At 40.5% G+C, this 21393-nt stretch overlaps 1 protein-coding gene across 1 annotated transcript in view; it reads left to right on the plus strand.

Moving 5' to 3' along the window:
* CCNT1 (cyclin T1) overlaps positions 1 to 11749 on the plus strand; it is a 28492-nt gene extending 16743 nt beyond the window's left edge. The window contains exons 5-9 of the mRNA XM_004616708.2: positions 2202 to 2264; positions 3380 to 3425; positions 4493 to 4656; positions 4806 to 4876; positions 9746 to 11749. Of these exons, the coding sequence (XP_004616765.1) occupies positions 2202 to 2264; positions 3380 to 3425; positions 4493 to 4656; positions 4806 to 4876; positions 9746 to 11149 (1748 nt within the window). The 3' untranslated portion in view covers positions 11150 to 11749. The remainder of the gene's footprint in view (positions 1 to 2201; positions 2265 to 3379; positions 3426 to 4492; positions 4657 to 4805; positions 4877 to 9745) is intronic.
* The last annotated feature ends 9644 nt before the right edge of the window (positions 11750 to 21393 follow it).

The raw sequence follows: 21393 nt of genomic DNA on the forward strand, positions 1-21393 counted from the left end.
GCCAGGAGTAAGTCCTAAGCCTTGCTGGGTGAGATGCCAAAATAGAAACTAACAAAAAACCTGGTAGTGTTTAAAGCAGCTGTGTAGAAGGTGGAAAAATTCATGTTTATGGCTATTGATGAGTAACCCTAGTGATCTCTTATTATTTTCATCAGAGAGACTGTCTTTAGAAGTTTAACAAATATGGAAAATAAGTTTTTCCCTGGACTAGAATGATAGTATAGTCCCAAGTTTGATTCCTAGCATCCCGAATAGTCGCCCAAACACTGCTAAGAGTAATTCCTGAATGCAGGTCCTGGAGTAACCGCTGAGCACCACTGGTGTGGCCCAAAAACAAACAAAATAATACTCTTCCCCCTAATTCTTTGGCTTTCATTTCTTCTCTAGGTTGGGGAGGATTTCACTAGTTTTTTTGGAAAGTTATTGGTACAGGTACATTTTATTGCATACATATATGCCCTAGTTCCTAAAATTATTTCTGAAGTTAATTCTGCTAATTAACCTTTATTTAAATTTGTGGTAGCCATATTTAGTGGCCAGTGATACTCTTCTGGCAGAATATATTTTTACTATTTAATGTGAAAACCAATTAGATACAGTTTTCAGGAATTGGTTACCCTTCTAAAATAATTTACATAATACAAACTTCTCAGTAGAAGTTTTTTATATCTAAAGAATGTAAGTTTGTATATATACGCATATATCAAATGTTTATAGGCACTGATACTCTTAGTTTTGGTGAAGAATATTTGGAGTTGGATAAGATGATCAGTAATGCAGTTAAGATGATGAAAAGGAATAAACTGGGGTAAGAGGGAGGATACACTTTGAAATGTTTCTTTAAGATTAAGCTTTAGAAATAAATAATCATTTGGGCTAGAGAGAGAGCCCAAAGGACTGGAGTGTTTGCTTTGAATTCTGGAGTTGCTTTGCTGCAGTTTGAATGCCGGGTTCAACCCTTGCACCACATGGTACTCAGGGAAGCACCAGTGGGGGCAGCCGATACTGAGCCAGGTGTAGCTCCTCAGTAGCACCCTTGTGGGCCCCTCAGAAGAAAATGGTAATCATTTGAGGGAATGCTTGCTCAAGCTTCTATTAACCCTGTTTTGTTCGTTTTTATTTTGGGGGCCATACATACCCATCAAATGTGGGTAGGATGTGCTAGGGGATTGAAACTGGGCATCTCACATATAAAGGATAAGCTTGGGGCCGGAGCGATAGTACAGCAAGGAAGGCGTTTGCCTTGCATGCGGCTGACCCAGGTTGTATTCCTGACATCCCATATGGTCCCCCAGCACCACCAGGAGTAATTCCTGAGTAAAGAGCCAGGAGTAACCCCTGAGCATCGCTGTGTGACCCAAAAAAAACAATAAATAAGTAAATTAATAAAGGAAGAGCTCATCCCATTGAACCATTTCTCTGGCCCCTCTGTTCTTAAAGATATGTTGTAGGACAGACTGAGCTTTGCATGCAAGAGGCTCAGATTTAGTTCCCAGCATCACAGAGTACCCCTAAGTACCGAACCAGGACCTCTCAGGACTGCTGTGACCCAAAATAATTTTTTTTTTTTAAATTAAAACATTGGTTGGAGAGAGAGTACCACAGGTAGGGAATTGGCCAGAGAGATAGTACAGCATGGAGAGTGCTTGCCTTGCATGCAGCTGACCTGGTTGTATCCGCAGTGCTGCATATGGTCTTTGGAGTACCACCAGGAATGATCCCTGGAGCACACCCAGGTTTGGAGGCCCAAGCCCCTATGCCCCCCCAAAATTAAAACACTTTTAGAGGTTATTTATTTCTGAGGGTTCTTGAAACAGTATTGTATGTATTAACAGTATCTTGTACCTCAATATGTAAACAGCTTTGGACTTAACATTAGACGAGAGTATTTTTTTGTTTTGTTTTGGCACCATACCTGGTGATGCTCAGGGGTTAATTCTGTCTCTGCACCCAGGAATTACACCTGGCGGGGATCATAGGGGATGCTGGAGATCGAATCCAGCTTGGCTGTGTGCAAGGCAAATACCCTACCTGTTGTACTATATAAATCCAGCCCCAAAATGTGTTGCATTTTAACTCAGCCTCTGAACAGCAATTTTAGGAAAAAAGAATGAGGGGGACCTGGAAGTGACTTGGATAAAAAGAAATACGAAAAGCCTTTAGAATCTTCATCTTTTTAACCATATGCTTTTTTCTTTAAGGTTTTGAACTCACAATTGATCACCCACATACACATGTGGTAAAGTGTACTCAGCTAGTTCGAGGTAAGTAATTCCACTTGGAGTCTGATGTCTTAAAATCTTAAAACATTTCTTTTTTGCATATTTGGACCATACCTTATAGAGTTCAGGGCTTACTCCTAGCTCTGTGCTGAGAAGATTTATTGTATGTGGGGGGATAAACCTGGGTTGGCCAATGCAAAGCCAATACCTTAACCCGCAATAAGATCTCTCTGGCCCAGTTGGTTTAAGGTTTAAGACTATGACTTGCTGTGAACAAATAAAATAGTACAACTTTGAAATAAAGTGAGCGATTCTGATTTAAGGCAGGTTGGTGTCTTTCTTTTTGGGGCCATACCAGAGTAAGTGCTCAGGACTTACTCCTGACTCTGAACTCAGCAGTTACCCCTTGGCAGTTCATGGGGGCACATAGGGGGTGCCAAGGGTCACGTGCAGGGCAAGCACCCTGCCCATTTTACTACTGCTGTAGCCCCTGGTTTTATTGACATTTATCTAGGAAGATGTGAGGGGAGAGAAAGAGAAAGAGGTGAGGCGAGAAAGAGGGGAAGTGTGGGTAAAAGATAACACAGGAAGCAGCATAACAGCAGTGAAAAGCAAATAAATAAGATACCAAAATGTTACGTTTTCCCTTATGTTTTCTCAGGATACTAGGTTCTTATTCTAAAAAACTTGACTATGCAGTTTTTGTTTTTTAAAAGTTTGGTCTTTAATATTTATGGATTAAATGGTGACTAATCAGGAAACTTAGAAATGTTACCTGAGCAGATGGGTTAATAGGTGTACGATGCTGAATACTGAGTCTGAGCATAGAAAATCAGAATCTCAGGTTGTTTATTAAAAATGCTTGTGTCACCGTCTCCAAATACATTGTGTCAGACTCTGAGGAAGATGCTCGAGAATTTAATTTTAAAGTTAACCCTGGTAAGTACCTAATGTACAGAACTAGGTTTGCAAATAGCATAATTATTGTTCCAATTAAAATTTGCTAGTCTTTGTCCTTTGGTAGAATGTGAACAGTAGATGTTGAGGGACCATGGAGTTTTTAAATACGTAAAAATATTTGGTGCAAATTCACAGAATTAATGGCTTTTCCCCTCTTCCCTTTCCCCATTCTCTCTTCTCTCTTTTCTTTTTTTTAGCAAGTAAGGACTTAGCACAGACTTCATACTTCATGGCAACCAACAGGTTTATATTTTAATACTTTTCTTGGTTTGGGATAAAATTTCACTTGGGTTGGAATTATTTTTTGAGGGGGGTCTTTGGGAAGTTGTCAGGTTGGCACTTAGTAAATTAGAACTGAAAGACCCCCATGTGGATCTCTGGTAGTAAATGTTACATTTCTTTGATGAGTGTTGATTTTTCTGTTTTTGGTTTTTTTTTCATGTTTTGCCTTAAATTTTATGGTACCTTTTAATTTACTAAGATGTCATTATTGATAACTTACTTGAATTTGCATGTGATTGATTAAAATATCCAAGAGTATAGTTCTCATTGTTGACAGTGACTACAAATCTAATTTGGAGGATTCTGCAGTTTATAACTTTAAAACTCCTTTTTCTTCCCCCACTCTCAGATAAGTGAATATTTACATGTGTAAGGATTGGGGTTTTTTTCCTTCCCTTTAAGAAAAATACAATTACAACTTGTATTACCAAATAGCTTGTTCATTTTCATTTTCAGTCTATTGATTGTTTGTGGAAACCTAACATACTCCTAATGATTCTCAAGGCTAATTGACTTGTTTTTATGGCCAGATGGCAGACATCTGTTTTAATGGATCATTCATTCAGCATATTCACATTTGACAAAATAATTATTCACTATTTTAATGGGCTTGCAGGAGACTAGGTAAATTTTAGAATATTTTCTTAAATATTTAAGAATTACAAATACCAGAATGTTAACATTTTCCCCTTATGTTTTGGGCTTCTTCTCAGGACAATAGGTTCTTATTCTAAAAAACATGAGTACTCAGTTTTTGTTTTTGTTTTTGTTTTTAATTTTGGTCCTTAGTAATTTATGGATTGAATGGTGACTAATCAGAAAACTTAGAAATGTTACCTGAGCAGATGAATTATTGCGTGTATGATGCTGAATACTGGGTCAGAGCATAGAAAATATCTTGTCCTTCTTGCTTTCCAGTGTTTTTTAAGTTTTTTGTTTTTTGTTTTTTTAAATAATAGAGAGTTTTAACTTTGGGTTCAGAATTGAGAGCTCATGACACTCTCTTGTTTCCTCCCCTCTGATGCCAGCCTGCATTTGACCACATTTAGCCTGCAGTACACACCTCCTGTAGTGGCCTGTGTCTGCATTCATCTGGCTTGCAAGTGGTCCAACTGGGAGATCCCAGTCTCAACTGACGGGAAGCACTGGTGGGAGTATGTTGACGCCACTGTCACCCTGGAACTTTTAGATGGTAAGTTTTAGAGTAAGGGACCCTTAAAAGCACTTGCCTGTCCAGCCAAAGGTTCCTGATGGTTCAGATGAAAACAGTTACTTGAGGTTGTTTTCTTTTATCAGTTCTGCCTGATTTGATTTTTTTTTAATGTCCTTTTTCATTTGTAGAACTGACACATGAATTTCTACAGATTCTGGAGAAAACTCCCAACAGGCTCAAAAGAATTCGCAATTGGAGGGTAAGAATTGTTACGAGGAGCTTGGGAGACAAAACCATTTTTTTTGTTTTTGAAAAACTCATTTGTCTTAGAAACTTCTCTTTCCTCTACTCCTTTCCCTTTAGTTATTGCAGTGTTGAGGATCATTATGGTTCTAGGATTGCACATATGAATTCTGGGATGGTAACAGGAATTGCATCATAGTCAGATGTGGAAGGTACCAGGATCAAATTCATAGCTTCATGTATTCTGGACAGGCACTCTACCACATACATCCTCAGCCCCATCCCTGGATCTCACCATATGTTTTTGAATTGGATTTGTGCTTTATGTTTGGAATTTTCCTTTTTCTGTGTTGCAGTATTCACAATTTCTAATTCATAGCTTGACAACTGGTCAGTGGTCATAAATGCTAGCAGAATTTGTTTTATAAGTATTGCTACTTTTGTGAAATAATTGGTCATCTCATAATAAGTGAAATCTTGTAGCATATGCAAGTTCTCAACATTGAGCCATATCCCTGGGCCGATATTCATCTTTCTATGTCTCATTTATTTCACTTAGTAAACTGTCCTCCAGGTTCACTAGTGAAAATGGCAGGAAGTTTTTGTTTGCTGTTTTGGGGCCATACCTAGCAGCTCAGTGTTTTAGGAGATTATTCTAGATAATCCCCTGAAGTGTCCTTCAGTAGTGTTCAGACCAAATCCTGCCATGCTGCATGCAAAGCATGTACTTTAGCTTTTTGAACTGAAGGTTTATTTATATTTCTTGTTTTGTATTTTTGGGCCTTCCCCAACAGCGCAGAGGGCTTACTTGTGGTTCTGTGTTCAGGGGTCACTTCTGTTATGGCTTGGGAAAACCATATGTAGTGCTGGGGGATCAGACCTAGGTCAGCCACATGAGGACAAATGCTCTACCATCTGTACTATTACTCTGGCCTTGAGCTCTGAATGATTTTCTAGCGTAGAGTTAGTTACAGTAGTAAATTCATTATTGTGGTTATCATTACTGTTCATCCTCCTTTCATCTTAAAAGAGTATATCCACTGAATAATATTTGGACCTCCTGCCCTCAGGTCAGTATTATATTCTGTGTCTTAAAAATACTGACTCTTGGGGCTGGAGCGATAGCACAGCAGGTAGGGCGTTTGTCTTCCACGAGGCCGACCCAGGTTTGATTCCCAGCATCCCATATGGTTCCCTGAACACTGCTAGGGAATAATTCCTGAGTGAGCCAGGAGTAGCCCCTGTGCATAGCTGGGTGTGACCCAAAAAGCAAAAAAAAAAAAAAAAAAAAAAAAAAAAAGTACTGACTCTTCTGGGCTGGAGCAATAGCACATTTGCCTAGCATGCAGCTGACCTGGGTTCGATTCCCAGCATCCCATATGGTCCCCTGAGCACCACCAGGAGTAATTTCCTGAGGGCATGAGCCAGGAATAACCCCTGTGCATTGCTGGGTGTGGCCCAAAATGGGGAGGGGGGAGATACTCTTCTGAGAACCTCAAACAGATGGGATTACTTTGTCTCTTTGTGACTGACTCATTTCACTTAGCACAGTGTCCTCAAGGTTTCCCCATATTGCCTATATTGTGGTCCCAGGGATCAGACTGGGGTCAGCTGCATGCAAGACAAGTGCCTTATCTGTGGTATTGTCTCTTCGACCTTAGAATTTTGTACCTTTCAAAGGCTGAATGTTATTATTTGTATATTCTACATTTGGCTTATATTCATCCATCAAGCTACAGTTAGTTTTTACATTGTCACTAGTGTGAATAATATTTTCATGAACATTGGTACATAAATATTTCTTTGAGACCCTGCTATTGATTCTTTGGGGTATATACCCAGAAGGAGATGATGGATCTAGTTTCGGATCCATTTTTAATTTGTTGAAGAACTTCCACAGTATTTTTCACAGTAGTTGTACAATTCTACATTCTTACCAGTAATGCACAAGAATTATGTTTTCTTTGTGTCCCCACCAACCCCACCAACACTTAAAAAAAAATAGTAACCAGACTAGTGTGTATAAGGTGGTATCTCATTGTAGTTTTAATTTACATTGCCCTAACCATTACTCGTGATAGGTATCTTTTGTGCGCATTGCCATTCCTATCTAGAATGTCCATTCAAATTATTTTGCCTTTAGTTGTGTTTTGGAACACACCTGGTGCTCAGGGCTTACTCCTGGCTCTGTGCTTAGGAATTGTTCCTGGCAGGGCTCCACATACTCCAATGAGGTACTGGGGATTAAACCCAGCCCCTACATACAGCTTTCTTAACATTTTATGAACATATAACTTTATTTATTTATTTTTAAGGCCTTGAATAGCTTTATTGAAATCTGTATAAATAAACATGCACATTTCAAATGTAAACTCAAGTGAACTCAAGTGCAGACAAAATTTTAACCTCTGTCATGCAGGAGGTTAGTTTACATTTAAAAAAAAAGAGAGAGAAAAGAAAGAAAAAAAAAACTCAAAGCAGCTTTTAAAATACCAGGATGAAAAACCAGCTTTAATATCAAGGTATAAAGCAAAGCCATGAGCATATAACTTAAAAAAAAAAAAAATTCCGGGGGCTGGAGCAATAGTACAGCGGGTAGGGCCTTGCACGCAGTGGACCCGGATTCGATTCTCATCATCCCACATGATGAGCACCGCCAGGAGTAATTCCTGAGTGCAGAGCCAGGAGTAACCCCTGTGCATGAGCGAGTGTGAACCAAAAAGGGGGAAAAAAAAGATTTTCTTTGAATTCTTTAAGGGAGTTAAGTCTTTGTCCAGTAGATCTAGATCTGTCAGTTCTTTGTCAGGGACAGTCTCTGTTCTTTATTGATTGATTTATTTATTTACTTTTTTTCCCCCTGTGTGTGTTTACACTAAATATTTGAGTAATGTAGTAACTCTGGAAATTAGAGCCTCCACTCTCCTCCCCAGGTTTGCTGGGATTTTTTGGATAGGGGATGTTAATGTTTTTATTTTTGAGGGACATAGTTTTGTAGGGTGTTTCTGTAATAAGGATTAGCTTGAGGTGAAAACTTAGGGCTTCCTCTTTTCTGAGTTTTTCCTGTACTTCCTAATTTTTGTGATTTCTCCTGTATATCAGATGGGGAACATCCAGCTTGTGGCTTATATATAAAGGCCTTCAAAGTCATGGGTCTGGCCCTAGTAAGTGACAGGACTTGGCCAGGAGAGACACATTATATTCCATGTCAGCTGCTCATGGCTTGTGAATGATGGTTACAAGTAATCCAGATGGCTCTTGGCAGAAAAAGGTTCCCCACCCCTACTTTGTTACTCTAAAGTGCTTTCCCCATCACCTCATGGAAGGGATGCATGAGTTCTGCCAGCTGTGGCTCATAAAATCCCAAAAAGGAATGTCTTACTCTGTAATGTCTGACTTCTTACTCTGTAATGTCTGACTCCTGAAATGGAATAAAGCACCATCTACAGGAAAGAAAGAATACTAGCTTTTGAGTTTTCCTGAAAGTCACTCAGCCAGAGGGGATCGTCTTAAAACAAGGGAGATAGTTGAGTAGACTATCCATCTGCCTCTTTTGTAGTACCTCTATGATTAGAGACAGCAGTCAGCTGTCAGCGTAGATAGCTGACATTTGGAGGATAGAGTGCTTTTTTTTTTTTTTTGCTCATTCTGGCTCCCAATAAGCTGTGGACAGACTACTATCGGTATAATTGCAAAGCTGCTTGCTATGTGACTGAGGTTGGGGTCAGTGGGCAGGTGCTACAGTGCTCAGAGCTGAAATTAACCCTAATTTACTGTCCAAGTTTTACCCTGGAAGCTGCACATAGAATGCAGAGTTATATCAGATGCAATGCATTTCTTGTGGAGGTATTAGAAACAGATTAATAGTACTTCCTACTCTTCCATCTTCTCAGAATCATCCTCTTTCTTTTTTTTTTTTTTTTTTTCTTTTTGGGTCACACCCGGCGATGCACAGGGGTTACTCCTGGCTCATGCACTCAGGAATTACTCCTGGCGGTGCTCAGGGGACCATATGGGATGCTGGGAATCGAACCCGGGTCGGCCGCGTGCAAGGCAAACGCCCTACCCGCTGTGCTATTGCTCCAGCCCCCATCCTCTTTCTTTTTGAAGGTTAGAGTATGTTTTGCTTTTGTGTTATATTATTTTTGTTCAGGGGCTACCTTTGGTTCTGTGCTCAGGAGTCTTTCCTGGCAGTGCTTAGGGGAACATACAATGTCTACGATTGAATCCAGGTCTCCTACATGCAAAGCATACACTCAACCTGTTGAACTTTCTATCCAGCTCTCATAAACTTTTAAATTCATCTGTTGTTGGACTCTTAGATCACTTCATTTTCTTAGGTGTTGCAGATGATGCTGCAGTAAACATGGGAATTCAGGTCTTTCTTTAAAATAAAATTTGTGTGACTTGATTGAGGTTTTATAGTCTTTGAATATTGAAGCTGGAGATAGCTCAAAGGGCTGAGTACATGCTTCGCATGCTGGGGACCTGGATTCTGTTCCCTGAGCACTACCAGGTGTGACAGAAAAAAATATTAAGAAGTAGTTTGTTTGTTTTTTCTTGCTTTTTTGGTTTTTTTTTTCTTGCTTTTTTGGGTCACACCCAGCGATGCACAGGGGTTATTCCCAGCTCTGGCAGTGCTTAGGAGGACCATATGGGATGCTGGGAATCGAACCCAGGTCGGCTGCATGCAAGGCAAACACCCTACCCACTGTGCTATCGCTCCAGCCCCAGAAATAGATGTTTTTTAAAGGCCAGTGTTAATTATAAGACGTTATTTTAGAATAGCTTTATAATATGTCCAAAAATGATATAATTTCAGTGTTTTTTTTTTATTCCATTTTGTAAATTATCTGAAGTTTAGAGATAATTGTTTGCTTCATTCTAGGCATGCCAGGCTGCCAGGAAAACAAAACCAGATGACCGAGGGACAGATGAAAACACCTCAGAACAGACAATTCTCAGTATGATTTCCCAGAGCTCTTCAGACACAACTATTGCAGGTTTAATGAGCATGTCAACTTCTACCACAAGTGCAGTGCCTTCTCTTCCAGCCACTGAAGAGTCATCTGGCAACTTAAGCAATGTAGAGATGTTGCAGAGTGAGCGCTGGCTATCCTCCCAACCTCCGTTTAAACTAGAATCTGCTCAAGGTCATCGGACTAGTGAGAATTTAGCACTTGTAGGAAGTGTTGATCATTCCTTACAACAGGATGGTTCAAATGCGTTTGTTTCCCAAAAGCAAAATAGTAAAAGTGTGCCATCAGCTAAAGTATCATTAAAAGAATACCGTGCAAAGCATGCAGAGGAGTTGGCTGCCCAGAAGAGACAACTGGAGAACATGGAGGCCAATGTGAAGTCACAATATGCATATGCTGCCCAGAGTCTCCTGTCTCACCATGATAGTCATTCTTCTGTCATTCTGAAAATGCCCATAGAAGGCTCAGAAAACCCTGAGCGATCTTTTCTCGAAAAGGCTGATAAAACAGCTCTCAAAATGAGAATCCCAGTGACGAGTGGAGAAAAAACTGTCTCTTCAAAACCAGAGGAGATAAAAATGCGTATTAAAGTCCATACCGCAGCTGACAAGCACAATTCTGTAGATGACAGTGTCACAAAGAGCCGAGAACACAAAGAAAAGCACAAGACTCATCTCTCTAACCATCACCATCATCATAATCACCACTCACACAAGCACTCTCACTCACAGCTGCCAGCCGGTACTGGGAACAAACGTCCAGGTGATCCAAAACATAGTAGCCAGACAAGTACCTTAGCACACAAAACCTATAGCTTGTCCAGTTCTTTCACATCTTCCGGTTCTACTCGTAAAAGGGGTCCTCCTGAAGAGACTGGAGGGGCAGCATTTGATCATCCAGCCAAGATTGCCAAGAGTACTAAATCCTCTTCTATAAATTTCTCCTTTCCTCTTCCTACAATGGCCCAGTTGCCTGGGCATAGCTCAGATACAAGTGGCCTTCCATTTTCACAGTCCAGCTGTAAAACTCGAGTTCCTCATATGAAACTGGATAAAGGCCCTGCTGGGGCCAATGGTCACAACACAACCCAAACTATAGACTACCAAGATACCGTGAATATGCTTCACTCCCTTCTCAGTGCCCAGGGTGTCCAGCCCACCCAGCCCCCTTCATTTGAATTTGTTCATTCTTACAGTGAATATCTGAATCCACGGGCTGCTGGAATGTCTTCCAGATCTGGCAATACAGATAAACCCCGGCTACCACCTTTGCCATCAGAACCTCCTCCACCACTCCCACCACTTCCTAAGTAAGAAAGAAAAAGAAGAGAAAAAATACTTCTTTAAAAAACATAGGGTTTAAAAAAAAAACAAAAGCCAAAAAAAAAAAAAATTCCAGCCCACAAACGAAACCCCACACACACAAAAAAAAACTACTGAGTGAACTAAAAAAGTTACTTCCCTTTTGAAATATGCTGGTGTCACCTTCGTGGACTAGGGAATGAGTTGATAGGGAGAAGTAGGTGGGAGGATGGTAGAAGGCCTTGGTTATTGTATCTGCTGCCTCAGAAATTTAACTATTTTGTTATAGTTTTTATTGGTATTAGAGAGCTGAGTGTTGAAGCTGTGAAGGATTAACAATACTTTCTCTATTGGCCTCTCCACCTCCTTAATAAGTTCATTAGAATTGATAGCTTCCCTCTTCTTGCCAGGACTGAAATATGAGGGCTTGTTTTATCAAAAACAGTTGTGGATCCTTTTGGTTTTTAATATAGAAGAGAGGAAGTATTTAAACGTCAAAATCTTTTAAGAGACTTAAATAATTTAAAGAAAGTAAGTTATCTGTTGAGTTTTTTTTATATATAATTGGGGAGGGGATAGGGATTTTGCTGTGTGTATGAGTTACATAGCAATGACTCCTGGGGGATTGGAGGGGGGTGTTTTGGGGGGTGGGAGGGTAGGCTTTTGGTCATGAGTTCTGAGATAGGCTCCGGCCACTTGAAGTGTTGAGACCTTTAAGTGTGTATGTGTGGGTATGTGTGTTTTTAAGTGTATATGTTTAAAAATCATGTTTTATCTTTTCCTCCCTGTCCCTCACCACCTTCACTTCCCAACAGTTCACTAGAGAGAATGTGGTATGGTTTTAGAACATAAAGGCAGGAAGAGGCATGTATTTGACCTAGTATTTCCCCCTTTGTGTTGTAATCAAATGGTAGCCCTCAATTCTAGTTTGGACAAATGTAGCTGATGTCCTGACCCTGGACTCCATTATAAATCTTCCCTTTTAGCTACTTTTTTCTTTGGATGCAGACAAAGGTGGGGGGTGAGGAAGAGGGATTGGAGATAAGGCCAGCTTCAGCCCTATAGAATCAGGTCTGTTCAAGTTGGGCTTTGGGAAAGTGTTCAAGTGAGAGCAGTCTCAGGGACTCCATATGTGAAAACCGAGACCATATGAGAATAGTTCTGGGAGAAGCCATGGAGCTAAAGGATACTAAAAAAAACAATGAAATTGTGATTTGGAATTTTTAAGATGTATTTTAAATTACATTATGAATGTAAGATTTGCTTTATCTGTACATCTGAAAGGAAACAGCTATATCCTCATATTTACAACATACGATTTCAGAGATTGGAGCTTGTGATTTAATAGTACTGATGCCATGAGGGTGAGCAAGCCAGCCCATAGATACTATTATATCTGAATTTTCCATCATTGGTTTTAGCATCTAGACAGAACTTCCTTGGGAAATTTTTAAGAATTTTTAAAAACATGAGTTGGAATCCTCTTCATGTGGGGCCTGATCATCCCACATTTTAGGAGTGAAATTTTCTATTGAAAAATCTTTGAAAGAACGAGCTAGAAATAATTATAATTATAGGCCATGTTGATTGAAAATGGCAGTGTGCCACAGATAATTTGGTATAATAATCTTTGGTTTGTGACTCTTTTTTGCTATTAAAAAAAAAACTAACGGAAAAGCAATTTGAATTTGTTTCTTGTGATGCAGCCTCCTTCACAAATATTTTTAATGAAATTGGGTTTTTTTTTTTCCATTGGAAGCAATTGGGAAGCCAGAGTTACACATTTGTTGCTGCTTCCCAGGAACAGTTTAGAGAGAAAGCTGAGCATTGGAACTGACATTGCACTAGCTTAATATAGAAAGGAATTTGTAGAATAAACCTCAACGAAGGTGAAGTGTCCTTCTCTGCAATATGTTTCTGTTTAGAGTGCCTGCCATTGCTGCGTAAAATGAGCTCTCTGCTAACCAGTAATACTTTTGACTTGGAATGTCACTCTAGTTTTATAAGTGACATTTTTTTTCTTTGTCTTTGATATTCTTTATATTGTACTAAGTAATTGGTAGATGTGTGGTATGTTTATTATAAATTTGAACTTTGTGTTTGTGTAGATTTAATTTCATGAAATCTGCTTTCCTGACCTTCCAAAAAAAGGTTATTTGGTTGTATCTATATCTTTGTGTAATTGACAATCACTGATTATAAAAATGTCTTTTCCAACTCTCAGTTTTTCTTACCAAATGTCATATTTTCTAATCATATATACCTTCTCACCACAGTGACATACATATCTTCTTGATTCATACCTGCTCTCCATGGCAGTCTATAATTTGTTCTTGAGTACTTTGTCTGGAGTAAACTAGAAAAGGCTTTTATGTCACATAATCTGACCATTGGCATTAGATGATTACTGATAACAGGTGATTTAGCTGCTTTTCTATGTTACTGTCTCCCGATAACTAAAATAACTACAGGATATGCTTTTAGATCGATGTATATGTCTTGAACCTCTTATGTGTGTGAAGCTGCTGCATTGTCTTTGGAGTAACATGTGCCTGTCCACCTAGCATACGTGTTTGTCTGAATTCCATAAACTTAGGTTTCAAAGAGTTCTGTTTCCTCTACCATCACACCTTCAAAGTATAAGAAAAGGGATTTACCTATGTTCCTTTAGTGAATATTATGACTTCTCCCCTTTTTAACCTTTTGCCCACGCCCCTGCCCCATTTCCTTTCTAACCTAGACTATCAAGGATATCCGTGGTAAGCAGGCCTGGAGCCTCAGGTTCTATAAATCTCATTTCTGAAGGTTGCTTGAATCCCATGGTGGCTAAAATAAATACCTGTGGATTGTTCTTGGGATTTTTATATTAGATATTGTATTGCTGTTAGCTGATCTCTAGCGAAAGCATTAATGTAAAGCTAAATTGGTTTTCTGAAGTATCAGTTACCCTTATGGGGTTTAAAAAATATGTAGAAATTAGTCTAGTCTTCCCACTAATGAATCAGTGTTTCCATATCTGAGACACTCAGTTGCCTTAGTTGTTTTTTTTTTATTTTAATGACTTTTAGTGTTTTAATATATCCTTTTTCATACTTCTGTATTACTGACTTCAGTGTTGATAGAAAAGAAATTTTAACTCCAGTAGCAAACAGCAGTGGATTAGGACATAGGAATAAAATCATGGAAACAGTTGGATTTCTTTAAGCCTCTACTACTTAATTCCCCTTACTGAAAATGTGTATCCTTATACATTGCTCCGAACAAAGGCAATTTGGAGGGTCTTTTCTCAGAATGGTTGGATATTAAATATATCTGTTTCCCATCTTTCGGAAACAGATTTTTAAAATACATTTGTTGAGCTCTTTTGATACAGTGCTAGGAAAGAAGAGATTCTAGAGGATCTTGAAATTGGAATAAAAATATTGTCTTGGGTTTGGGAGAATTTAACAGCCTATGCAACCCCATCACAGTGAGCTCTAAGCCCTCTGCTGTTCCACAAAGCTTTCACTGACTTGATACCTCCCAGATTCTTGTGTGCTGCTTGTTAATACCCAGTTTTTAACTGATGATGTAAGAAATGTTCGTCTTGTACCACTGTCAAGTTTTATTTTTGTCTTTGTCCCTCTGTGGATTTTGAGTTTGAAACAAACACGGTACTGTAATCCTACCTGGAAAAGTATGGTCTGGATCAGAATTATTTTTTAGTGAACCCTCTCCATTTTAATGTTTCTAAAGTTTTTAATACGAACTTGTCATTACAAAAGGAAGGGAAAGAAAAAGAATGTGTGCTAAAAGCAGTGTCTGCTCTTCCCCTTTATGAGTGTGTATTCTTGAATGGTTGAATGAAAAGAGAAGAAAGACTTTTGGGTTTTCTCTTGCCATATTAAGCATGGAGAGGGATGCTTGACAGCATACTAATTGAAGCCAGAACAAGTATATATCCATCAAATTATCAGGAACTCTTCAGTGGAAAGCTGAGGATTTAACTGATTAGTGGTTTGATCACATTGGAAATTGGTTCCAAAATGGAAGTACTGGCTGGGTTAAGTGCCCGAAGAAAAGAAAGCAGCAGCCTAACTTAGTGTTACCCTAGGTTTCTAGATTGGAAACTGGCCTTTTGACCCCACCCTAATTTACACATGCTAAACTGTCCGTTTTCTTATCAGACCAAAGAGCAAAGAAAGAAAAAAAAAAGTAGTAAAACACTTTTTCAATTTATGTCACTCAGGTACAATTTTGTGGTGATATTTTTGTCTGTTTTCTTTGTATTGCTCTTAAGAGTCCTTTTTCAGCATATTCTGCTGTTGCCTCTATCTGCCTTGGGGCACCTCAGTTCTGGATGCTAGCTAGCCCTGGGATCTCTACTGCTGTTATGTGAATGATAGGATGTAAGTGACCATTACAGTAAGGGCTCTTTGTAAAAAAAAAAAAAAAATTAAAAATTAAAAAAAATTTTTTTAAGGATGTTGTATACATTTTATAGTCTGGCTATCAGTTTGATATCTTGCTGTCAAGTATGTTTCTCGACCTGTATTTATCCATCCCATCAATAAATATTAATGATAAAACACTCATTGTTATGGATGCTGAGTCTTTTAACTGTCATTTAATTGATATTACAGTTTTAGTATTACAATATGTGCCTTATTACTGCACAAGCTCTTTTGAGAATTGAGTCTGTATGGTCAAATCAGTGAACCTAACTGGATAAAATTATGATGTCATCAGAGAATAAGGAAACCTTATTTTTTTATGAATACCTGGAGTAATGACTAGAAGAAAAAAAAAAACAGTTCTGATGGTATATAATAACATACACCACTTGTCTCACAAGCACTACTAACATTCATACTGTATATATGATTCTGTGAAAAATCAAAAATGTTGATAGAGCTATTGCATTCCTTTTGTTTTAATTTATTTGCTTTTTGGGTCACACCCGGCATTGCACAGGAGTTACTCCTGGCTCATACACTCAGGAATTACTCCTGATGGTGCTCAGGGGACCATATGGGATGCTGGGAATCAAACTTGGGTCGGCTGCGTGCAAGGCAAACGCCCTACCCACTGTGCTATCACACCAGCCCCTATTGTTCCTTTTGGAAGAAACAATGAAGAACATTCTTCATGGTACCTGGGAAAGTTAGTGAATATTAGCCCTGTTTCAGGTCATAACAAAACTAGACATTGGCTAAAAAGGTAGCTCAATGGGACGGACACATGCTTAGTTTGCAGGAAGCCCAAGTTCAATCCCTGGGGCTTGCATGTTCCCCCCCACACACACACTTCAAGCACTGTACCAGGAGTTCCCTGAACAATGCTGGCTGATGACTTCCGGTTTGGGGGGAGGGGGTGTATAAACCTGCAAGTCTTGAAAGGATTTTGTTCCGGGGCCGCAATCCAGAAGTGGTCGGATGCTTCTATCTCTGCTTGGGAATTTCTTCTGGTGGTTCTTGGGGAGCATATGTGCTGGGAATCCAACCTGAGCCTCCTGAGTGCAAGTTATGTGCTTTTTGCCTATTGAGCTATCTCTAAAGCTGAGGAACCGATTTTTAGGGTAAAATACTAAAAAAAAAAAAAAAATAGTTCAGTGCTCTAAAAGCAAGATCAATTTAGCAGAATGATAAAACACTTCTAGAAAAAAGTGTTCTTGAGTTCTGCTAAATTCTTTGTTTTTAAAATAAGACAAATTGGAGTGGGGAGGCACACCTGGCATGGTGCTCTGCTCGGGGTCACTCCTGACAGATTTGGGAGGCCTTATGGGTGCCGGGAATTGAACCCAGGTCAGCTGTGCACAAGGCCCTACCCACTGTACTATCTGGACACTAGGTTAACTCCTTTCTGGAAAAGGAGTTGTTTTAGGCATTCTTGCTTTATTTATTCATTTTTACAGAAATTAGTACCTACTACATGCTGTGTACTGTTCAGTAAAGCAGTAAGTAAAACAAGCATTCTATCCTCAATTTATATTGTGTGTAATGAAGACAAAACTGTTAGATCATGGCTTCTTGAAACTTTATTCCTTTTTGGTTTTTTTTTTCTTTTTGCTTTTTGGATCTCACCTGGAGATGCACAGGGGTTACTCCTGGCTCTGCACTCAGGAATCACCCCTGGCAGTGCTCAGGGGACCATATGGGATGCTGGGACTCAACCCGGGTCGGCCTCATGCAAGGCAAACGCCCTACCCGCTGTGCTATTGCTCCAGCCCCACTTTATTCTTTTTTGCCTGCAAATTTTTTATGCAGTCTCATACAGGTTATAAAATAGGAAGACGAATAAAACATTTACTGATAATCATAAACTATTTTGTATAGGTTATGTGATCTCCATATGGGGATAAGTACTTTTGAGATCTGCAGAGATACTATAGATCAGGAGAGAATGAACAGCTGTGTGTGTAAGCACTGTTGAAATTGGAAATAGGATGGGTAGGAATGGTCTCATGAAACTGCAGTTCAGACTTGAAGGAGGTAAGAAATAGGGTTGAGAAAGGGTGATTCCAAGCAAACAGCAAAGGTTCTGAGTTGAAACTAAGCTTACATGTTTTGAGACGTAAGTTTGAGAAAGCCAATGTAGTGAGTATGGGAATAATGAGGAAAGTGGAACATGATGCAGAGGGAACATGATGTATAGGGGGTAGGGTCTTGCTTTGCACACAACCAAGCCTAGTTTGATTCTTACCGTGTGATCCCCCCAAGCACTGCCAGGAATGATCCTAGAGCACTTACTTCCAGGTGTGGCCCAAAAGTCAAAATGAAAAAAAGTTCATTTGAGAGTCAGAGAATACAGCAGGTAGGGTGCTTGCCTTGCCTGCACCCAACCGGCTCTGATTCCCCAGCACCCCATCAGGAATAGTCCCTTAGCACAGAGTCAGGGATAAACCCTGAGCACAGCCAGGTGTGGCCTCAAAACAAAAATTTTCATTTGGGCTGCTCTGTTGAGAATGGATTTTAGGAGTCTCAGAATAGAGACAGTGTAAGAAATGAGAGTGGCTTGGACTACATTCAAAGTGTTGAGGGTAAATTATGTATCAAAGTTGAAACTATAGAGTCTCTTACAAGGTCGAAGAAAAATTCAAGGATGACTCCCTGTTTGGGGCCTTAACTGAATGAGTTTTCACATTACTCTAACCTTACTCGGTAGTCAACAAAGTGCTTGGTGGATTAAAAACAGCTATCTAGGCCCAGGGGCATAGGTCAAAGGAATAGAGCATATGATTTGCATGGTAGAGACCTAAGTTCAGTCTATGGTACCACTTAGTTAGTTCCCTTAGCATTGCTGGTATCACCAGTGCTGCACAGCCATTAGACTAACAATTAGGCTAAGTATTACCCTGGACCTATTGAGTACTCCCTCCCCTGCTAAAAGAACAACAAAACTTAGCTATCTACTTTTTTTTTTTTAGTAATTTTTATTGAATCACTGTGAGATAAACCCTTACAAAATCTGTTCATGATTAGGTTTCAGTCATACAGTGTTCCAACACTCATCCTTCCACCAGTGTGCATTTTCCGCTACCACTGTTTCCAATTTTCCTCCCTTCACCCCCACCCCTCTCCCTGACATACACACACATACTTTGTTAAACAACATAAAGAATTTGCCAATGTTTTGATACTTTAATGTCAGCTACTTTCCAAACTAAGTTCTAAAATTATTTTTGTGTCAACCAAGATCTTAAATCCTTTAAGCAGATCTTTGTTTCATTCCTACCCAGCCCCTAATGCATCTTTTTGTTGCTCACTGTAGTAATTTTTAAATTTTGTTATCACATCTGATTGCAGATTCTGATTCCTGATAATGTGAATGCCTGCATGTAGCTTTGAGTTTGCTTTATTATTGGGGGGTGGGGGAGAGGAAGGGTTTGTGGCTAGGAGGAATGGGGCAGAAGGACCACACCCAGCAGTGCTCAGGACTTACTCCTGGCTCTGCACTCAGGATCTCTCTCTCTTTTTCTTTTTTATTAGTGAATCACCATGAGGTACAGTTACAGACTTAAGAAACTTTTGTGCTTGCGCTTCAGTCATACAATGGTGGAGTACCCATCGCTCCACTAGTGCCCATTCTCCACCACCAATGGTTCCAGTATCCCTCCCACCACCCCCACCTCGTACCTTCCACCCCACCCTGCCTCTGTGGCAGGGCATTCCCTTTTGCTCTCTCCTTTTGGGTGTTGTGGTTTGCAATAGAGGTATTAAGTGGCCATCATGTTCAATCTATAGTCTACTTCCAGCCCGCATCTCCCATCCAGAGTGGGCCCTCCTAGCACCCTTTATTTGATGGTCCTTTCTCTATCTGAGCTGCCTTTTCCCCCAGTATGCGAGGCAGGCTTCTAGGCTGTTGAGTAATCCTCCTGGTACTTATCTCTACTATCCTTGGGTGTTAGTCCCTCATTCTGTTACTTTATATTCCACAAATTGCACTCAGGGTCTCTTGAGAGGTCATATGCTATGCTAAGGATTGAACCCAGGTCAGCCACATACAAGGCCTTACCTTGCTATACTCTCTGACCTTTTGTGTTTATTATCTTATTTGGGCCACACTTGACAGTGCTCAGGACTTACTCCTGGCTCTGTTCAGAGATCACTCATGATGGGCTCAGAGGTCTATATGGGTGCCAAGGTTGGAATCTGGCTCGGCAGAGTACAAGGCAAGCACCCTACATGCTGTATTCTCTCTAACCCCTGAGTTTTAGTGTTTAGTATTTTAGTTACAGTGTATGTTTGGGTTACATCAGTGGTGCTAGGGGTTACTCCTGACTGCACTCAAGAATTAGTCCTGGAATTACTTGGGGATGCTAGGAATTAAACTCAGGACAGCAAGGCAGGTACCCTACTCACCGTACTATTACTACTGTCCTTAAAAAATTTTTGAGGGGGAGGGGCTGGAGCACAGCGGGTAGGGCGTTTGCCTTGCACGCGGCTGACCCGGGTTTGATTCCCAGCATCCCATATGGTCCCATGAGCACCACCAGTGGTAATTCCTGAGTGCAGAGACAGGAATAACCCCTGTGCATCTCCAGGTGTGACCCAAAAAAGCAAAAAAAAAAAAAAAAGTTGAGGGGGAGTCACCCCTAGCAGTACTTGGGGGTTACTCCTGGCTCTGGGCTCAGGATCACTCCTGGCAGGGCTTGGAGAGCATAGGGGTGCCAGGGATCAAACCACATTCTAGGTCAGCCACATGCTAGGCAGAAGGTGTACCTGCTCTGGCCCTCAAGTTTTAGTGTTATTTATTTATTTATTTATTTTATTTACAGTTTTTATTTGGCGGTTTTGAAGGGAAGGAGGGGAGAGAAAGTGGGAGAGAGTGGAGAGTAACATGCTCAAGAGAGAACCCGGGCTTCTCCAAGGGTGGAGAGAGTCCCTATACACACATTCCAGCATTAGACATGAAAGCATGAAAGTCCCCATCTCAAGAGGGGAGATGCTGGCGACACAGGCTCAGCCACCACGTGCTCAACCACATGGGCAGAAGCAACACATGGGCTCCAGCAGCATATGCGCGCCTTTAGTGTTTTTTAAAATACCCCTCCTATGAGTTGGAGTTTGCTTTCTATATGGTTGATGCTGATACTATGTACTCTAGTCATAGTGTCAAACTGCTCTAGAATGTTCAAGGGAGCAGGGTTGGGATAGAGGAGATACGGGCACCATCATTACTTTTCAAGGACACAAGTTCTGTCCCTGTGGCTCTAGCGGCGCCAGCACAGATATGCTTGAGCCTCTGTCCTGGTGGATATGAGTGACCTGTGAGTCACTGAGGGCTGTTAACCCCCCCCCCCCACACACACACCCAAATAAAAAACACATCATTATCTTGTTCTCTCTGTATATCTGCCTGGTACTGCTAAATAAATACTTGTTGAATGAACGAACTTCAGGAAAGGACCTTTCTTTTATAGTTACCGAAACTCGTGGAATGGTACCCACCTCTGACTGCCCATCCCTCTTGTGCTGGGGATGAGCCCCGCGTCTTGCAAATGCCTCACCACTGAACTCCATCCCAGTCAGATCCTTATAAAGTTTTATTTTGATTTTTTTAATTTTAATTTTACTTGGATTTGGGACCACACGCGGCAGTGCTCGGGGTTTACTCCTGGCTCTGCACTCAGGCCGGGCGAGGAAGGAGACCAGAGGAGGGTTTTGCCCCTTGGCGGGCCACTGCACTATGGCCCGGTGGGACACTCAAGACTCACCCTCTCCCCACTAACCGAGTGTGAGCCATCCTGTCCTCATTGTCGTCGTTCTGTTTTCACG

The sequence above is a fragment of the Sorex araneus genome, chromosome 2, assembly GCF_027595985.1.
Source record: "Sorex araneus isolate mSorAra2 chromosome 2, mSorAra2.pri, whole genome shotgun sequence".
Taxonomy (NCBI): Eukaryota; Metazoa; Chordata; class Mammalia; order Eulipotyphla; family Soricidae; genus Sorex; species Sorex araneus.